The sequence below is a fragment of the Sinocyclocheilus anshuiensis genome, unplaced genomic scaffold, assembly GCF_001515605.1.
Source record: "Sinocyclocheilus anshuiensis isolate Anshui unplaced genomic scaffold, SAMN03320099.WGS_v1.1 scaffold990, whole genome shotgun sequence".
NCBI classification, from domain to species: Eukaryota; Metazoa; Chordata; class Actinopteri; order Cypriniformes; family Cyprinidae; genus Sinocyclocheilus; species Sinocyclocheilus anshuiensis.
Genome location: NW_015539926.1, coordinates 610,119 through 631,152, shown reverse-complemented (window position 1 = coordinate 631,152; position 21,034 = coordinate 610,119). Strand labels below are relative to the sequence as shown.

The 21,034-nt window shown below is 35.7% G+C and overlaps 1 protein-coding gene across 5 annotated transcripts in view; it reads right to left on the bottom strand.

The window, feature by feature from the left end:
• LOC107686689 (brefeldin A-inhibited guanine nucleotide-exchange protein 1-like) overlaps window positions 1-19,618 on the bottom strand; it is a 74,770-nt gene extending 55,152 nt beyond the window's left edge. For all 5 annotated transcript variants that reach the window (XM_016483779.1, XM_016483780.1, XM_016483781.1 and 2 more), the window contains exon 1: window positions 19,285-19,618. In XM_016483779.1, the coding sequence (XP_016339265.1) occupies window positions 19,285-19,408 (124 nt within the window). In that variant the 5' untranslated portion in view covers window positions 19,409-19,618. The remainder of the gene's footprint in view (window positions 1-19,284) is intronic.
• Window positions 19,619-21,034: the final 1,416 nt, after the last annotated feature.

Below are 21,034 nucleotides of genomic sequence, written 5' to 3'. Positions count from 1 at the left end.
TATATTACTATAGCAGTCTTAAGAATGCTACTACTGCTAAAATTATTAAAACCTTATTTTTAAGGCTTGTAAACTGATGTTTACTGTTAATTTTTTAGAAATATCAATAGCATTTGTATTAAAACTATATTCACTGAATGTAATAAAAAAATCGAGAATCGAATCGAATCGAGAGCTTGCGAATCGAAATCTAATCAAATCGGGACATCTGAATCGATACCCAGCCCTAGCGTTAACGTGCTAATTTTGACAGCACTAATATAAATAAATATAAATAAGTATATAAATAAATAGTTTATATTAATACAATTAGTAAATAATTAATTCAAATATTAAATACATAAATTATTATTATTATTAACAATAACAAAATTAATAATATTAATGATAATAAACTGATAAGGAAATGTTGGCCTGCATAAACCTCAGAGTAAATTAAAATAATAAATTATGACAACAATATCAACAAAAATAACAGCAACAACAACAACAAAAATATACACTACCAGTCAAATTTTGGAATGATTAAGATGTTTCAATGTTTTTGAAAGAATTATCTTATGCTCATCATGGCTACATTTATTTGATTTATTTATTTTAAACAGACACCTTATTATAAATATTATATTTTGATTAGTTTTTTTAATCTCACCACATACTTTTGAATTGTAGTGTATCATGATTTCCACAAAACTATTAAGCAACACAACTATGATAATAATAAAAATGTTTCTTGAGCAGCAAATCAGCATATTAGAATGTGACACTGAAGATCACAGGAATAAATTACATTTTAAAATATTAACAGAAAATAGCTATTTTAAATTATATATATATATGAAATATAAGAAAACAGTTCTTTAAATGCATTTCACAACATTACTGTTTTTACTATATTTTACTTTTGGCAGGCGATAAAGTCTAAGGAAATGCTGTTATCCTGCATAACCTTCAAGACCATTCATAGTTTACTGTGTAATTTATGACTCTGACTGGTTTGATAAACGAAAGTAGCCGTTGCCAGTATCGTGTGTTCACTGCAGTGCAGGATGAAGATCTGTTTAATCAGTTTTTGTGGTAGACTGTCCCTGGTAAAACACGGAAACCATAGCAACATGATAATTTCCCAGAGAGCCACAACGAGTATTGTGTTACCTGAAATTTCAATACTGAAAACACCCTTGGTCTAAATTGATCCTTTCAATCTATTGCATCAGGTCCATTCAATGCACTTATTTTTCTAATCTTCAGAGAAAGCAGTGAACTGACCTTGAGAAAGACTCAAGAAAGGCTTGAGCAAACAAATCAAGAAAAACAAATCACAGCCTCCACATCAAAGCTGAATAGTAAAGTAAAATCCTCACAGAAAAGCACCCCATCTAGAGGTTCCACCAAAAAAAACAAAAAAAACAACAACAACAGTACAACCTGCTCTGTGCATAATTTTAACAAGGGATGGGTGATATGGCCAAAAAATAGATAATTATCACGATGAATGTCAAATTTTTATTTATTTCAAGTTTAAAGTCAGATTTTTTATTTATTTTTTTATGGTCAGAACATGACAAACACTTCACATTTTTTTAATTCTTTCCACTTTTCCAGTCATTTTTCCTGAACAAAATAAATATCTTAATAGAAATGTTTTTTTTCGTAGGTTCTGCATGTTCTAATAAGTAATATTGTTTAAAATCAAGTAACAGGTTTGTGTTGCCTGATAATATTAATAATATTAAATGTTTTGTTTCTTAGAAATGCACATTTGATAGTAGCTAGAGTTAGGATGCAGATGTAAATTTATGTTCATTATCAAAATGAGTAACATCTGTAAAAATTGTAGCAACCTCAGTTTTATATGGTGAAATTTCATAATTCTGCCTGAGTTCTTTTTTTTTTAATTAACCATTGGTTAATTAATAGTAGCATACATTTAGATCATAACCACAGTTAAAACAATACCTATAGCACCTCAATACCATGGTAAAATTTAACTTATATGGTTTCTAAGTACGTGTATGAAAAACAGTAGCAGGGCTCTACGCTTACTTTTCTTTTTAGTTAAAACTTAAAAAATTTAGGAGCACGTTCAAACTTTTAGGAGCAGCTTCTAATCAATAATCCAAAATTTTATCAAAAATTAGCCTTCCCATTACGAGGTGATATTTGACTCAAAGTGATTTACAGTGGAATTTTGTTTTTACCTTTGTAATGGCATTTTTCTAACTTTATTAAAAGTATGTCATCTTTTGTCAAATTCTTTAAAAATTATATTTTATAAGCTTTTTAAAAATGTTTATTAAAACGACAGAATAAGAACAAGTAGAATAAGAAACATAAGTTACCAATCAAATGAAGTCAGTATTAACAAAATTAATTTGTAGAGGTGGCACAGAAGAACACAAAAGTGGCTTGATGTACTTTCAGACATTTAATGAGGCTCAGAGGTGGCAAAAAAATTAGATTAATGTTTTAAATATAAAATTTTGAATATAGAATTGTCTATTTAACTGTTGTATTAAATCAGTATCACATTTACAAACTCCCTTAAAAATCATTAAAAGCTCTCACTCATCTTAGTTCATCGTGATCTCACGTTTATAATCAACGAAGCTCTCTACACTGCACAATGAATCTCTTATTTACACCCTGTCTACACTTTGCTTATGAAAGGATTCGTGAGATATGTCTGTGATACATTACTCAACGCTGCAAAAACACATAGAAAGCTTTGAAGCTCCCCTGAGCGCAATCACAAATATGATGATGATCGGGTCAGTCGCACTGGTGCTCCTAAAACATTTTTCATAGTCGCACGCAGTAGTTTTCAGTCGCAAATGCGACTGAAATGGTCGCACTGTAGAGCCCTGAGTAGCCTAAATACATTTGGTATAAATGCACAAACGCTATATAGCTTAATCACAAAAAATACTGTAATTATATTCCATTACTCCTTTAATACATGTCTGCATTAATAATATAATAAAATTCGATACCAATACTCACATTTCTTACACAATACTATGGTGCCGTTAGTGTTTCTACAGTAAATACATGGTAAATGATGACAATTTGTAGATTGAAAAGCCTTCTGACTGTACTGCTGTGCTAGGGATGTAACGGTATGAAAATTTCTTATCACGATTATAGTGACCAAAATTATCACGGTTATCCGTATTATCACGGTATTGTTAAAATGTGCTGGAGATGTTAAAAAAGTACCGACATATAAATCACTTCAGTTTTATATTTAAAAATCAACAAACAACAAATATAATGACTTTTTGTCTGCATAATCACTAAAACAATAACGTTACCAATAATGTTCGGATTTTAAATGACAACTTGTCTGACAACATTTTAATAGCATGTTGAAATATCTAATGTAAATGTTGAGCGAAGATGACAAACAAAATGCCATCGATTCGTTTCTGAAGACAGTCAGAACCTTCAGAGGTACATTCATATAATTAATTCATTCATATATTCATTTGTATAATTCTTTTAAAACCTCCCAGCTTTTCCGCACTGTTTTCACTCAAAACGAAACTACTCTGCATGCTGTGCGCACGTGAGACTGTTACTTAAAACTGTGCTTTATGCTGGACAGTATTTATTTATCGCGAGTTGTTCAAATCGCGGTAATCTAATACGGTTTTAATGATAATTAAAAGATGAAACGGTAATACTAACCGTGGGGAATTTTATCATGATTTATCGTCAAACCGGTAATCGTTACATCCCTATGTTGTGCACAGTGTTTTGTCCTGTTTCTCAGCGCTGTTTTATCTGGCTTCAAACTAGTTTAAATCCCAGAGTCATTCGTGTTCTTCGCTGAATTCAAGCGCTTCACAATGGATCTCACAGCGCTGTTTAGTACTCGCGTTACCGAGACTCATCAGCGACTAAACGCATTTGCGCTATTGAGCTCGCGCTGCGCTGCCGTTTGAACTTTGAACCGAGCAGATAAACGGTCCATGTGGTGCGATTCAAATGAATAGCACTCTTTCGTTCCGCTTTTGGCACATAAACATTATATCGAACATTTATCAAACTCTTAATGTTAGTACAGTAAATCCATGGTAAATGATGACGATTTATCAAGGAAAATTATATCGTGATAATGATCGTTGTCGATTTATCGCCCAGCCCTAATTGTATCGGTTATTAAATAATAAATTAATTTTATTAATAATGTTTTAGAAATGTATTAGTATTGTGATATTGAATATACAGGAATGCATTAATTCAACATCCATTAATTAAACTGTTTTAATCATTTTTGTTTAAAGTGCCCCTATTATGCCATTTCCAATATTGCCCTTCATGTAGTGTGTAATGTAGCTGTATGTGAATGTAAACGATCTGCAAAGTTGTAAAGCTGAAAGTGCACGATAAATAAAGTGCCTCCCAAAATAAAGAATTGACACTGAACAGCTGAAACGAGTCGTTAGTAATTCGAATCCCACTTCCGTGACGGTTACACGTCACGGGGTAAAACATTTGCATAATGCGCGCCTATGTTCTACATTGGCCGGCCGCGAACAACTTGACCCTGCCCACAAACACGTCATTCTACTGCTCTATATTTTCTATAGAGCGTTCAAAATACAGGACTATTGAAATAAGCGTATCGTTTCCGAAATGCGCTGTACGCCGTAGACCAATCACAACAGACTTGGCCATCTGACCAATCAGAGCAGAGCAGGCTCACGGAAAAGAGGGGTTTAGAGAGACTGAATCTTTGAACTGCTTCGAACGAATCATTTGAGAATCGCTGGAAAATGAGGTGATGGTAAATGCATATTTTGAGAAAACAAAAGCGTTTTTAGACCTTGCATGCATGTAATCCTATTGTAGGAGACTCCCAAAACAATATTAGGAACCGTAAAAATGGCATAATAGGGGCACTTTAATAAATTTGTTGGTCTTTTGTGTCGTTGAATAAACAGAAATTCAGTCAACCATAAGCAATATTTCTATACCTTGATAAATGCCACAGTCTTGATAGTTTGGCCAGGTTTTGTGTGTGTGTGTGTGTGTGTGTGTGTGTATGTTTGAAAGAAGCCTCTTACGCTCACCAAGACAGCATTTATTTGATCTAAAAAATACAGTTAAACAAGTTAAACAGATCAAAATAACAAGATTTGAAACCTACATTTTCTGTAACATTATAAACGTCTTCACAGTCAATTTGATCAAATTAATGCTGAATAAAAGAGATTGTATTTGAGAACATTATTAGCTGTTTGCTAATGGACTGAAGAAGGAATTAAACAGGAATTCAACTTGCTACCATGCATGCCTGCTTATTCAATGAGCTACACAAATCCTATACATCTTAAAAATCTGATGAGTCTTACTGTATGCCATACTGGTGCACTCTAACAGTTGGCACCATTATAATTTTGAAACATTGCCAGCGCCCACACTTTCTGAGCAGACAGTTGGGACAACATATTATGACACCGCATAAATAAGTTTCTTTCAGTTACCATCAGATTCAAAGGACTGATATGAAATCTGACTGTGCCACACAGCATTCACAATCTCCAACACAAAGTGTGACAGACAAATTGACCTTCATACATACATTTCTACAGTGTGGGGCTTAAATATCTCAATTCAAATACGGTCTAAAAATCATTCAAATGGGATAGCAAGGCTAGTTTCAAATGAAATTATCTATATAATGCATGTGTGTGTTGTGAACGAGGGGCACAGAGCTTGCGGTCTACTCTGAATCCGCACTGACCCACATTAGGAGGCGCTTCCAGTGTCCCCTCTCGATTTTAGCAGGGCCTCCAGACCTTCTGCGAATCCCTGGACTAGTCTGGGACTCACGGTATTCCACATAGTCATGGGAAAATAAATAGACTCAAGCAGGCCTACTGTATTCAGCTGCCAGTGAAAGAGATAATATGAAAGATACAATACAGTTTTACTAGATAGGGATGAACAAAACTACATGACTTCAAAATTAACTAAAAAAAAAACAATTACCAAATCATAGAAACAAGCTTATTTCCATGGCCATACATTAAAACATCTGTGAGAGAATGTTACAGAAGCTGTTGTGCTTTAGGATAAAATAAACACTCATATCCAGCATGAATTATGTATTAGCTCTGGATGCGTTGCGATGTTTGATGGCGGCTCGGAGATAATAGTGCTCTAAGCACATGCGCCGACAGTTCAGCGAGATGAAATAATGTACAATTGTCAAACTATGATGCCACTATCATCTAAAACGCACAGAGCTGTGATTCACTCCAATCAAAGCAATGGCACTAGCGCAATTAATGGAAACCAAACCTGCAACCCAATAATTGATGCAGTGGGGCTCTAGGATGACCGTGTTCATTCGCTCTCTGGGTGATCTAACAGAGCAATTGCGTAACTGATGGTATGATTACAACCTCCAGGGAGAAAAAAACATTAGCAATGACAAGTATTTTATTAAAATAAATGATAAATAAAACACTAAAACTGTAAATAAAAGTGAATTTAGTCATTGCAACATTACAAAGCCGCACTGTATAAAAATGAACATTCGTTTTGAGATTTGATGATTTATCAGTGTTAATAGTTATTAAATTAATAGTTTTTTTACAGATTAACTTTAAGTGAACATTAGAGGACGTTAAAGATAATCTGAATGTAAAAATACAGAAAAATAACTGATAACTGATATGGCACCAATCTGTATCAATATCTACTATTATAGTATTGATTATTATTTTGAATTAGCTTTTATTTTTATATTCAGTTTATATTTCAATTTTAGTAATTTAACACGTTTCAGTCATTTGATGTGCTTGTCATTTTAGTTTTTTTAAAGCTATATTTATATATAGCTTTTTAATTTAATTGAAGTTGCATTTTTTATTCAATATTTATATTTATTTAACAGCTTTATTTCAATTATTTTCAAAAGTTCTAGTTTAGTAATTTTATTGTTTCAAATTATACATTGCCTTGGCAATCAATTAACTGAAATAAGTTTAAGTTTTTTATTTTTATTTTCCATTTCAGCTTTTTTTCAATTACAGAAAACTATTTTTAATACAGTCACAAAACTGGTATCAATGTACCATTCACTTTTATTGATAGTATAATCGAGAGATGACAGGAAATGACTTGGAGTGACAGAACTATAAAACATGTCAGCGCCAATAGCCTTATGGGCAGTGAGCCGACATGTACTTCGGGTGTCCCGAATTCGAGTCCCAGCTCGCAGACCTTTCCCGATCCTATCCCCCTCTCTCTCTCCCAATTTGCTTCCTGTTCACTTTTAATAGATTTAATAGTTTTTTTTTTAACTATAAAACCTCTGGAATCAAACCCTCATTGCCAATTTGCTCATAAAGTCTAAACTTGTGGGGACTCGTGTGTCAACCGCTAGGCCACAGGTCCAACATTAAAGAGAGTCTTTGCTTAAACAGAAAACAGAAACTGACTTGGTCAGGAATGTTGGGCCTGCATGGGACTTCATAAATGCCAAACACGTTGTCGTCAAAGATGTCCCTGCTCTACCTGAGAATATATCAGGTCTGGAGGTGTGTCGCAACTCTAATAAAGGAGAAATAGCTTGACTTTCACTCATGGTGCATACAGTGGGCCGAGAGCATGCCGTGACATGTCACTCGGTACAGCAACACCACGGGGAGTTTCACTCGGCAGGACAGCAGAAAGCCCAGACTGTTGACAGTCTCTCTCCTTCATACTAGCAATAATTGCAGGGGAGCTCTGTAATTGCATATTGCTATTTTGCTCTGGATCTCGATTGCCAAAGTCAAATATGTATATGCTTGCTTATTGGTACCCTGCTTTGGTGTTTAGACAACAGCATGGTGGAATCGAGACGACTGCTCTGAGACACCTTCACATAGGTAAACAACTCTCAGAGCTAATTCAGTCTCCAGTTGCCGGTTTGTTCCATCAATTAAGCAAAAAGCAGATGGTGGCATGTTTTGCAGTACACACATGCTGCAGCTCCAACACTGGGGAAAGATAAACAGTAGGGTCCTTTGGGAGTTGTGCAGTACACCATGTGATCAACACCAAGGCAACACGCGCACACTAATGCAATGACTGCAGACTGCAAGACAAACCAAACAGAAGCGGTTTGCATAGCCAGAGGGTGTGCAAATGGAGTCCAAGTAGACGGTGTAAGGTGGGGTCTTATTAGGGCGTTCTTCGCCTCATCCTTCATTCTTTCTCATGTGGAATCACTCTGCAACTCTCGAGCCAAGACACGGATACATCCAAGCAAAGCTTCTTTCACGAGACGTCTGCATCCAAGTCCCTCCGGCCCTTGGAAAACTCTGATCTGCTGCCCACTTGATCTCCTCCAGTCAAAGGGTAGGGTGGATACACACGTTCCCAGATCCAGGACTGAAAGACAGAGGCGGAACGGGGCTGATCCTTACTTGATCATAAGAGTTCACATTGTGATTTGAGCATAGACAGCCAGTCGTAAATCTGCTTAAAAGAGGTGACATTTACCAAAACCATTAGAGCTTCCCAACCAATCTCGATCCCATTCTCAACGGTGACTAATGTTACCTGAGAGCAGTGGTGCATTTTTTCCTTCACTCCTACAGATGCATTACCATTTCAAAGCACACACATTCACACCGCGCCGGCACACTCGACAACCAGATAAACTATTTAAATGAACTCCTCTTGCCTTACAAACCTAGTATTTTCGAGAATGAATAAATCCGGCAGACAAGTTTAGGAATCTGAAGGCTCAAGTTCTTATGGGTGGGTTTCCATTTATAACACCTAGATGTGTTGCAGAACTAATGTCATTGAAAATCATAAGGCTTTTTTGTTTTTAAGACAAGAAGCAAGTGAACGTACAATTTTGATCTTAAACCTGTCATTTAAGGAAAAAAAAAACTTTAGGGGTACACTACTGTACCTTATCTTCCCAGAAATATGCATATTTGTGCCTTAATGTGTACAGATGTGTACATTAGAGAGTACTGCCCCACAATTGTCTGGCAGTGTACACTACTGTTCAAACTTAAAGGTGTGGGGTCAGTAAGATTTTTTTTAATTAATACTTTTATTCAGCAAGGATGCATTAATTTGATCAAAAGCTACATTATATTTTGTTACAAAAAGTTAACTTTGAATTTTCTATTCATCAAAGAATAGAAACGGGGAAAAAACTTATCATGGTTTCCACAAAAATGTTAAGCACAACTGCTGTTGTTTTCATCACTGATAAGAAAATGTTTCTTGAGCACCAAATTTAGCATATTAGAATGATTTCTGAAGGATCATGTGACACTGAAGACTGGAGTAATGGCTGCTGAACATTCAGCTTTGCCATCACAGGAATAAATTACATTTTAAATTGCATAAAAATATAAAATATGCATGTTAAATTGTAAATTTATATTAATATACATATTTTAATGTATAAAATATTATCATTTTTACTGTATTGTAAATCTTACCTACCACAAACCTTTGAACGATAGTGTATATAATCCTTGCAAATATCTTTTTGGCCAATTATTAGATAAGGCTTTAAGTGAACACAACCATGCGGACAAACTTGTTTTTGTTTAGTGATTCTGTCCCTTAAAATATGATCTGAATCTAAATTGAGTCAGGTTACAAGCCTGAAACATTTTTCACCTGGGCTCCACCTGTCAATAAAGGTGTTAACCATAAAAGGTGCTATACAGAAGCTGACTTGAACACATGAGAAATAGCTGTATATACTGTATACATCTATAGTATATATAGTACACTGTATATAGTATATATTATATATATTACAATGCATTGCCATTTATGTCTGCATACTTGACTAGAACATTCTAGCCAAACCAAAACATGAGACGCTACAATTTAAAAAAGCGATGCCTGTAAACCTTTATCCTTCTCTTCTTGCACAAGACCAGGTAGCTTTTTAGAGACCTTACACTGTTTTATTTGGCACTTGGTTCCTTGATGATACTGTCATGATGGCATTCTGTCTATGGAAGGTAAACAACATCAGAGACAAGTTTGCATAATGTATCAATTTAGCCCACAGTTGAAGTATCAAGCATCCGCCCACCAAATAGACACAAACCATTTCTCACACACAAACACAAACGCTTCGAAAAAGCAGAGCCCCAGTGGAAGGGGAGGCAGTGTGCTCTTTTCACCCGCAGAGATAAACACCCGGCTCAGGTCCTCTGTGCTTGAGGAGGGAGCATTGGACCATTGACAGTCGCATTGTGTAGGAGAAAGAGAAAATACCTAGCTGTAATTAAATTTAGGCTCGGCACAGGAAATGCTGAGGGAGGTTGTCTGGACAACGCAACATGTGGGGCGTGAGGGTGGCCCTGGTGTAGCCCTGCCAACTAGTCACACCAACACTGCGACAACAAGTGCATGCATGTGTAACCGCATGGATTTACTCCACTGTTTAACAAGCCATAGTTTCTGAAACAAAAAGAACACTGCAAACGTGGTTTCTACATCAAAATCAGTGAAATTAGTTCACCGGACCCTGGTTGGACACATTTTTTGGAACCAATTGCATTAGATGTGTTCAATGTGGAGTGCAATGGAATGGAACAAAATGCCAATTGGAGTATTTTAAAATGGCGATTGAGGCAAAAATTTTATAGATTTTTCAAATTGGCCATTTTTGGTTATTGCCCAAAACGTGAAAATCATTAACAACAGTGATGCACTGAAATTTCAGCAACCAAAAATATTCTTCCAAAACAAAATGCGGAAAAACCTTTATGTTTCCTAAACTTTCTGTAATTTAGTTGATATATAACACAGCATGTGGTGTACACCATGCCTCATCTTCTTCGTTTTTGTCAATAAACGTTATATAAGCCACCCTCATGTTGTTCCAAACCCGTAAGAACTCTGTTCATCTTCGGAGCACAAATGAAGATATTTTTGATGGAATCCGAGAGCTCTCTGACCCTCCCATAGACAGCAAGGATCCTTACATGATCAAGGTCCAGAAACATATTAAGGACATCGGTAAAATAATCCATGTGACATCAGGTTCAACCGTAATTTTACGAAGCTACGAGAATACTTTTTGTGCAAAAAATAAATAAATAAATAACGACTTTGTTCAACAATTCGTCTCCTCCACGTCACCCTTGCGCCATTTTGGAGAGTATCCACTGAACGTAAACAACGTATGCTATTCTGTGTCAGATGCGTCATGTGGATACGTTGTTTACGTTCAGTGGATACTCTCCAAAATGGCGCCAGGGTGACGCGGAAGAGACAAAATGTTGAATAGAGTCATTATTTTTGTTTTCTTTGGAACAACATGAGGGTGAGGGTGAACTAACCCTTTAAGAATAATAATTAATCCATTTTCAAGTATTCGTTTTAGTCTTAGAAAGTGAAAGATGTAAAGATGTCCAACAGGCATTTCTTTTCTTGTAAAACGTGACACCAAAATCGTGAATTCAAAAGTGAAAGTGTCCAAAGCCCCGGTTTTGTTTACTGGTTTGTAATACCAGTTTTGTCGCAAGTTTATATACCGGTGTGAACATTTCTTCACCATCACATCCCTATTTAGAGGTCCAAAATCAATTACGTTTTATTAGTGCTTCTGATTACACATTTTGACCTATTTCAGGCACAAATCACGTCAGCAGTATGGATGCACTTCACCATGATCAATACTGATGCTAAACTATCAATAGGCCTATGTAAAATTTGTTCGGCCGAAAAATCAAAAAGGCGGCTAGTTGCTGAAAAACTTAAATATGACTGGTTTAATTTATCACCTGAAACCCTGAACATAATAAATAGTTCAAATACCCAAATATAATTACCCAATAATTACCCAAACTTTATTTTCAGCTTCAGTTGTCAGCCTCATGACCGTTTCTGTATTTTGGTAAAAAAAAAAAAATGTTTCTGTACATTACTAATTATGTGTTGGCCTAAATTGTCATGATCCTACACACAAAACACATCATACTCATACCCAGTGTTGGGGAAAGTTACTTTTAAAAGTAATGCATTACAATATTGCGTTACTCCCTAAAAAAGTAAGTAATTACGTTACTTAGTTACTTTTTACGGAAAGTAATGCGTTACATTACTTTTGCGTTACTTTCGAGTTACTTTTTAAATATGAGCTGGGCTTGATTGTTTTTAATATAAGAAGTTATATTTATAGCAAATGTAAAAGCCCTTTCACACCAAAAAGTGTAATGAATAAACCTCAAGCTGAAGGAAAAGTAAATTCACGTCTGTACAGCAGAACGCAGGAGAAGGTTCAACACTCTTCAGCAATAAAAAAACAATGAAGCACAATTGTTAGTTTATCTAAAGTCATTTTTGCTTATTAGTATGGTTGAACTGGATCATCAAAGGTCAGCAGCAAAGACATTGGTTAATAAAATGGGATTAGATACATTTGTGTTATTTAACATATTTAATTATTGCAGGTTTGCGTCATATTCTGAGTTTGCATTTCACTGTTGTAATTCATTTTGATGAATACTATATCTGTTTTTTGTGAGTGGGATGAATTAATGCACATTCACATTTAGTCTAGAGCTACAGTAACATCATGTTCACACAGCGCACACAACTCCTCTGCACTTCCGATTTCTCCCAATATTGGGACAGGAGACTTGTCAGTCAATAAATGGGAAAACAAAGTAACTGAAAAAGTTTTTTTTTGAAAAAGTAACTCAGATATTTTCTTGTAAATTAAAAAAGTAATGCATTACTTTACTAGTTACCTGAAAAAGGTAATCTGATTACGTAACTCGCGTTACTTGTAATGCGTTACCCCCAACACTGCTCATACCAATATTATAAACATGCCAAAATAGGGCATTCATTTCATGATTTGTTACAATGGCATTTTTGTTGGTACCTTGCAGTCCAAAAGCGTCTATCTGTGATAAAAGTCAACAAAATTAAAAACTCAAGGCATCAAAATGACTAAAATGCATATATCTTATATCATATATCTCAATATCTTTACTCTAGGGCGATATAAAACAAGTTTAGTATCAACCTAAAGTTTCCATAACCACCTACTCCTCTAGCATCCCTAACTCTCAATGTAACTGCTGTATGATCTCATAAACACGCAAAAGGACTCTGGGCAGACATGACGAGTCAAATGGTATTGTCTCTCATTAGCTTGAGGCAGAATTATGATTAATTCAGCGCCTGTCAGAGGCTGAATGAGTTACCGCTACTGAAAGATGATGCATTATTTACAAAGGCCAGTAATGAAACAAAGTGTCTGGTAAGAGATCTAAGCGATGCTGGACTTTCATCCAAAAACCATATCTTTTATATTAAATGGCCAATTTTGTTTTAATGCCCTGCACAGCCACACTGTAAGAACAAAATCTGTGGAAAAATAGAAAAGATACTTAAAGATACCTAAAACAACACCATGCAATGTGTAATTTAAAATACGGGTAAAACACCTCAAAACACAAAATTCCTTCATATTAACAGTACATTGTGTCCTATTTTTACAGGCTTTTCTTAAAGTGCAGGGCTTTGGTGGTAATTCTGGCACAGGTTTTGGGGAATGAGAAGAACGGCGTACCCTGGCGGGGTCTGCAACCTGTGAGATTGCATCTTAATAACAGAAATGTTCCATCTTTTTGAACCTTTCCAGACACCTGTGCAAAGATTTACCCTCCATCTTAACAATAAACCCAGGGCCACAAAATTAAATTAATTCACCTCGTTCAACTATGTGTGCAGCAAAGCAACAATCCTCACCAGCAGAGCTGGGATAAGCCAGACAGCCACTGCACACGCATTTAATTCCACTTTCTTTATTAAGGGAACCCATGCACACATGCAATCATGTGTCCTAAAAAGCACTAAAAAGTTCAAAAATGATCAGAGAAAACCATTTTCCATCTACGTTCTTAGAAGAAACCAAAAATCAGAGGACATTTATAGTGACGAGAAACGGACAGGAGCATAAAACATAAAACTGCAAGAACATAAATTGGCAGCTTTTTTAATGCACTACCCTAGTGAGTCTTAAACTTGTACATTATGCCTCTAAATACAACTCAGAATGCTATGATATTTATTAGTTGGGATCTGAACATCACTTTAAACTTCTTCCTTGTTTTGGGCCATTAAGAAACTTTTTATGATGAATAGCACAGGTGCCAACAGGACTCGAAACCACCTGAAGTGTTACAAGGCGTGAGTAATATACGACCAGTCTGAAAGCTAAATAATAAATGCGGACACCTGATCTTACGGCTTACTCTCAGTTTCTGCACAGGTGTCTTAAAAACAATGGGAGTACATTAATGAATCACAATTAGCCTTTTTGTGATAGTACAGGCTTTAAACTTGTGTTTCCGTGAGATATGGGCTATTTTGCCAAGACACGACAGGCACTGCCATAGCCCATGGAGTCAGGACCCAAAAGGAAGGAAGGTTTTTTTTATACCTGTCAGGAACAGGTGAACTGGGAAACAGATGTTATGTCACATGCAACATCATACAGTCTTTCTGAAGCAGTGACTGGGTGACTGAGATCCTTGAGAGATTTTGTTTAAAATGAATATTGAAGAAACAAAATTTACAGAAGGTCTCTATAAACACTTCACCAACCTTTGGTTATTCACAAACTTTCAAAAATGAAAATTCTGTCATCATTTACTCACCCTATGCTATGGAAATGAATGGGACCAATATTCTTCAAAATATCTTATTTTACATTCCACAGAAGAAAGCAAGTCCTACGGGTTTGGAATGACATAAAGGGTGAGTAAATGTTGACAGAATTTTCACTTACGGGTGGACTATCCCTTCAATATTCTGAATTGGCTTAAAAAAAAATTGTTTTTTTCAGATTCATTTTAATTTTAGTGAAAGAAATTTTGTTGCGCCTTTTTATTACTATTTTCTTTTTTAACTATGTCTACATTGTTTCATAATTTTTTCTCTTCGGTTTTAGGTATTTTAATATATCAAGTTAAATTAGAGGAAAAATTAGAAATGTTTTCTTGGCAACCAGCTAAAATGAAATTTGTTTTTAAATAACATTTTTATGGTTTTAATTTTAGTTACCTATGACAATCCTGATCCAAACAGTTATATTTTTTTAAAAAGACAATAAAACAAAAACCTGGAAATTCACACACTTCGCGATTTAAAGCATTTAACAACAACAACCAAGTATTACTCAACATTCCTGGAAAAAAAACCTTGGACTTTGTCGGGAGCTGAGTTTTGGTATCTCCATTACACTTTAATAAAATCCTTAATGTGAATAAAAAAAAAAAAAAATCAGGAATATTTTGATAGTGACACCTAGGCCTGGGCGATAAAACGGTATCAATATTTATCGACGGTACACCTTCTTCGATAACGATATTAAAAAAATTCGAAAATTAATATTAGTCGAATTTAAAATAAACTTTTGCTTTTGAATGTCAGGAGTGCGCCAGGGAGCGTCATCAGTGGTGCACGAGATGCGGTGATAATGATATAATGACGTTGTTGCATTTGAATGTTTTGTTAGTCCAGCCCACGAGACGCGCCGCTGCTGCGTTATTCATTCAAAATATTAGAGAAATATAGAAGCTCAATACGGAGAAGATCTTGATTAGGTGAAAACTGAAACCAAGCCATTCACACAGATGCATATTCAGCTTTTTTAGACGGATAAATATAACTGCTGCACTCGTGTCTCACACAAGAGATGTAGCCATGCAAAGTTAAAACGGTTTAAACACGTCACGAATTTGTGGAGGTTTATTCCTTTTCACTGCGTCTCTTATGTTTTTAAATGCAATCTGCGTGATGGGCGATTCGGCACTTTGTATTAACCAATGCATAAATACATGATGCTGTTTTGTTCATAATTGTTTATGCAATTTTTACGAAATTATATTTGATTTACATGAGTTAATTTAGACGTAATGCACGGTTTTTTATAGTTATTTCCTTGCATTGACAATTTAAATGTGCTGCATTATTTTGCTCATTGCGCCCTCCTGTGGCCTCGGGAGACAAGACAAAAGTTTCCTTAAGACCTATATCTTAATCTGCATATAAAACATTAGAAATGAGATATTTGTTTAATTTTTATTGTGTGTTTGACTGCTAAAACTAAAAATATTTGTTGTTTGTCTCAATAAACTGGGTTAATTTAAAAATACAGTGGTTAAATTTAAACATTTCTTTCGATTGCTCTTTGTTTTAAAAAAGGTTATAAAATATGTCAATAATTATCAATACCGAACGATATGAAACATTATATCGTTGATACATTTTTAGCTATATCGCCCAGCCCTAGTGACACCACAAGCCCATTCAAAATATTCAAGACCTGAATCTACACGACAAACTAGAGCATTTGCAAGAGGTCCCCTGATTGCTCAAAAGAGTTTGGTTAAGGTCGATGTGTGTGCGGTTAGAAAAAAAGGATCAGACTCAGCCCCGGGGTCCTGTCTATTCAGCCTGAACTGAAGAAGTCTTGCCTGAAAAAGAAAATGATGAACTTGTTTTACCTGCTCTGTAAGTATTTATTGTGCTTAAGGGACAGGAAACTCTCCTTATATCTAGGCTGTCATTAAGAAATCCATATTCACATTCAGAAAATATCAACACTCACATTCACGTATTTCATGACTTCTTTGGCATACAAAGCAGATATTTAAAAGGATAGTTCATCCAAACATGAAAATTATTTACTCATCCATGTTTCCTTAAAATGATATGACTTTCCTTAATGTTGTGGAATATAAAAGAAGATATTATTAGAAATACTTCAGCGTTTTTTGTCCATGCAATAAAAGTCAATGTTGGTCACGAATAATATTGTCTGGTCAAAATATCTTCTTTTGTGTTTCCACAGAAGAACAAAAGTCATAGGTTAGGAACAACATGAGCAAATGATGACAGAATTTTCATTTTTTGGTGAACTATCCCTTTAAGCCATCACATTTCTTTTAAAGGCTTATTTTCCCAAAGCATACATTTACTTTAAAGAACAGCTTAGCATGAGAACAGTGTGCTTGTTGTATCGGCAAAGAATAATATTTCAAACACCTTACACTCATAGCCTTTTAGTGAACCATTTGTTCTGAGTCATCTGAGCAATACTTATCTCTAGACTTCTATTACAGAAATACCAATCATTTTCCAAGATATACAAACTTACTTTCTCAATATATATTCACAATGGGAACTGCGGGAATGCTACAAATTTGAGATGAAACCAGAGTTCACAGCTTCAAGTGAGGCATGTGCCCCCCTCCAGTGTGACAAATGAACTGTGGCTCGACGATTACGACAGGATTTCTCTAAAGTTCACTGACAGATGCTGTCATAACTCGGACATCAAAGCAAAATGCCAAATGCATGCAAAACTGGACCATAAATCCTTTGCTGTTCAGCAGAAAAGCAATATATTTGTCTACCACAAATGCTTTTTTATAAGGGATATGAACATAAATAAACAAACCGAGTTGGTAGCTAATTACATTCTTTAACCATTAACTACATTTATTAGCCACATGCCCATTTTACAATTTTGCAAAACGTGGTTGCATGTATCAGTCCTTTGCAATCAGAGTAAGCCCGTCTCATCTTTTAAGTCGCCAGAGACCAGATTTGCGAGGATAGGCCTGCGCTGGTAACTTTGTCTTAGTGGTGTAAAAACACAGCTCACTAGATATGATCTAAATAACTCACTAACCAGCACAGAGAGAAAGGGTTGACAGTTTTCCCTATGTTTGCCAAGCGGCATGAAATAGATGAAACTTTCTACCACTCCATTTGACTGTCTTTTAAATCTTCGTATCTTCTTGTACGTGAATTGAATCACAGCCTCTCTGAATACGCGATGCTTCCTATACGTTTCAAAGAGATCAAAGTGTCCCATTCCTAATAAAATCACATCTCTGTGCCTATTGCTTTACAGACTAACTGTAAAAATCACAGTTTGCAATGCAGTAAAGCAAGCTGAACCAACGACTCTGCATGCACAATGCACGGTGCATGTGATTCCAGTCAAGAGCCTGGAAGCCATTGCTTTCTTCCCCCTTTAATAATGCACTGTAATTCAACTTCCACCGTGCATGCATTATTGACCACTGATAATGAGACATGCATGACAGAGGTAGAGACATTCACCTTATCCCAAACAAATCCTTATAGACTAGCACAACCCCTATCCTGCAAACAACACTTCCGTTACGCCCATCGCGAACTAGTCTGATTCATTTAAACAAATCGGTTCTTTTGGGCAGTTCGTTCAAATGAACCGATTCACAAACTCATTTGAGTCATCACTGAAAAGTGCGCCCGTGCGCATTTTACCCGCTCTTTTTGTATAGTGAAATGCATAGTTAGTCACAAAACGTAGTTGTTTATTAATTATGTATTGATTAAGTTATGAAGTTTGCGTCAAATGTTCCAGCTCACAGCAGAGTGATCCAAACGCGTTCCAATCGGCTCAAGTGAATCATTCAAAAGAGCCGTTTTGAATGAACAACTCGGCGGAGCCTGTGACTGCAAGGCACAATAATTGCGCATCGTTACTACACATTTTTATAAAGTTGAACCTCCGTCAGCATATATACTCGTCTTATTTAAAGATAATTAAGTAATTATGCGACAACACCAATGCAAACAAACATCTCCGTCTTGCGTTTCTCTCCATCTTGCCCAGTCATTGTTATTGGGGGGAATTGAGGATAGTACAACACTGATTTTGTACGAATTTAAACGACATGACCGTTTAGTTTGCACGCTGTAGTCTCGTATAAGAAGCTCAGACTGTACGCAAAACTCAAACGTCAACGTGATTGTAACATGACAGGTGGGGTCTTTACATATAACGTTAATGATAGAAAAACATGGTCAGTGACACTCAAATGAATTCGAAATGCTTTTAAAGCATATAAAATGATTCTGTAATTCAACATGAATAGTTTATGTATGATGGTATGTATGAAGGGGCTTTCTCAAGCTCCTGTCAAAGAGGACAAACTCGCCCAGTCAGTTCCTGCTTTCCTTTACCTGTTTCCTCATTCGTACGTGCACTAAATATGATTTATTCAAGCCAGGAGCGCATAATTATCGATATTTCATGCTATAAAGAACATATCGAGGCGTTTTTTCAGGTAGAATGAGAATAACTTCCGCAATGCTGCTGGATTCATGGAGCTATCTGAAGCTGCTCTGTTTCATTACCGGTAGGATTAAAGCCACACATGCAGATCTTAAACATCTAAAACACCGCGATCAACGCATCGAAATCATACTGACCTAGTGCCACCTCACAGGCTTTGCGCAGCTGCGAGTGATGAGCCTTTTTCACCTCCTTGTCGGCCAAGATCTTTTCCAAAGCTCTGGTTAAAAACATGTTTTTCGTCTTTTTGCCTTCATACATGACGCGCTGCGACGGGGCGAGGAGAACCTGTCCCAATGGAGGCTGGATCCGTGATTTTTAGATATTCCCGTATGATTGAGCTTTTCTCCGGCGGATGGTGCCCTCAATAGAGAAACATAAATAAAGCCAGAAGGTGGGGTAAATCCCTCAGTTTTCCATCAGCGACCTGCTGCCTGCGCCATGTTGGAAGGAAATGACATCACGCACGTAAAAACGGCCGCAGTGAGGCAGAGTGAGAAGTGAGAGAGGGTGTTATTTTGAAATATAATAAAGTATAAACAGTAGTAATTAATAGAAGGAGGTTATACATAAACAGATTACAAATTAAATGATGATAAATGAATAAATACATAAAGGAGAGAAAAAAAAATCTGATCTGTGAATTAAGAACTGCGGTTGTCAGAAAGACAAGTGAACTCACTTCCTTGTGGTAATTGTGGTTATAGATATAGTCATAGATGTCTTTGGTTATGTTGTCCATAAGTTATATAGTGTTTGCAAGTTATGTTTTGGAGAAAAAAAAAAGAAATAAGAAAAAGAAAGGAAAGAAAAAAAAACTTAGGCTATGTAACCACATTTACTCTTAATTAAAAAACTATATTCTAAAAACACGAGGGAATTTAATCATTCTTTTAAGCTGTTTTAAGATAGCTTAAAAGTTTTATTAATAAGGATGCTATTTAGTAATTTCATGTGGACCAGATGAGTTTGTTGCAGCTATGATTCAGCTATTAGAAAGTCATTAGGAAATATAATAATATAGTATAAATATAATTTGCATTTATGAAAAATACTAAAATGTCTACTAAAATGAATTTCTAACTGAAAACAGTTCTTGCATATTTTAATAACATTCAATGTACTGATGTCCTGTGTGTTTTCCTGCTGATAATTTATTGCTGTTTTCGGTTTCCATTGAGTATCTGTATTAGTAACTTTGAGTTATACACACACACACACACGCACACACATGTTTGTTTCTGTGAATTGTGGGGACTTTCTATAGACTTTATACTGTCCAAACGATATTTTCTATCCCCTAACCAACCCTAACCCTAACCTACCCCTTACAGAAACCCTGTTTGCATTGTTACACTTTCAGATAAACATCATTTACTATTTTTAATAATTTTTTTCCCTTCTGGGGACCGCAGGCCAGTCCCCACAATGTCAAAAATTTCAGGCTTTACTATCCTACTATCCACACACACACACACACACACATATACATATATATATATATATATATATATACAGCCGTGGCCAAAAGTTTTGAGAATGACACAAATATTAATTTTCACAAAGTCTGCTGCCTCAGTTTTTATGATGGCAATTTGCATATACTCCAGAATGTTATGAAGAGTGATCAGATGAATTGCAATTAATTGCAAAGTCCCTCTTCGCCATTAAAATTAACTTAATCCCAAAAACATTTCCTCTCCATTTCAACCTTGCCACAAAAAGACTAGCTGACATCATGTCAGTGATTCTCTCGTTAACACAGGTGAGAGTGTTGACAAGGCTAGAGATCACTCTGTCATGCTGATTGAGTTAGAATAACAGACTGGAAGCTTTAAAAGGAGGGTGGTGCTTGAAATCATTGTGCTTCCTCTGTTAACTATGGTT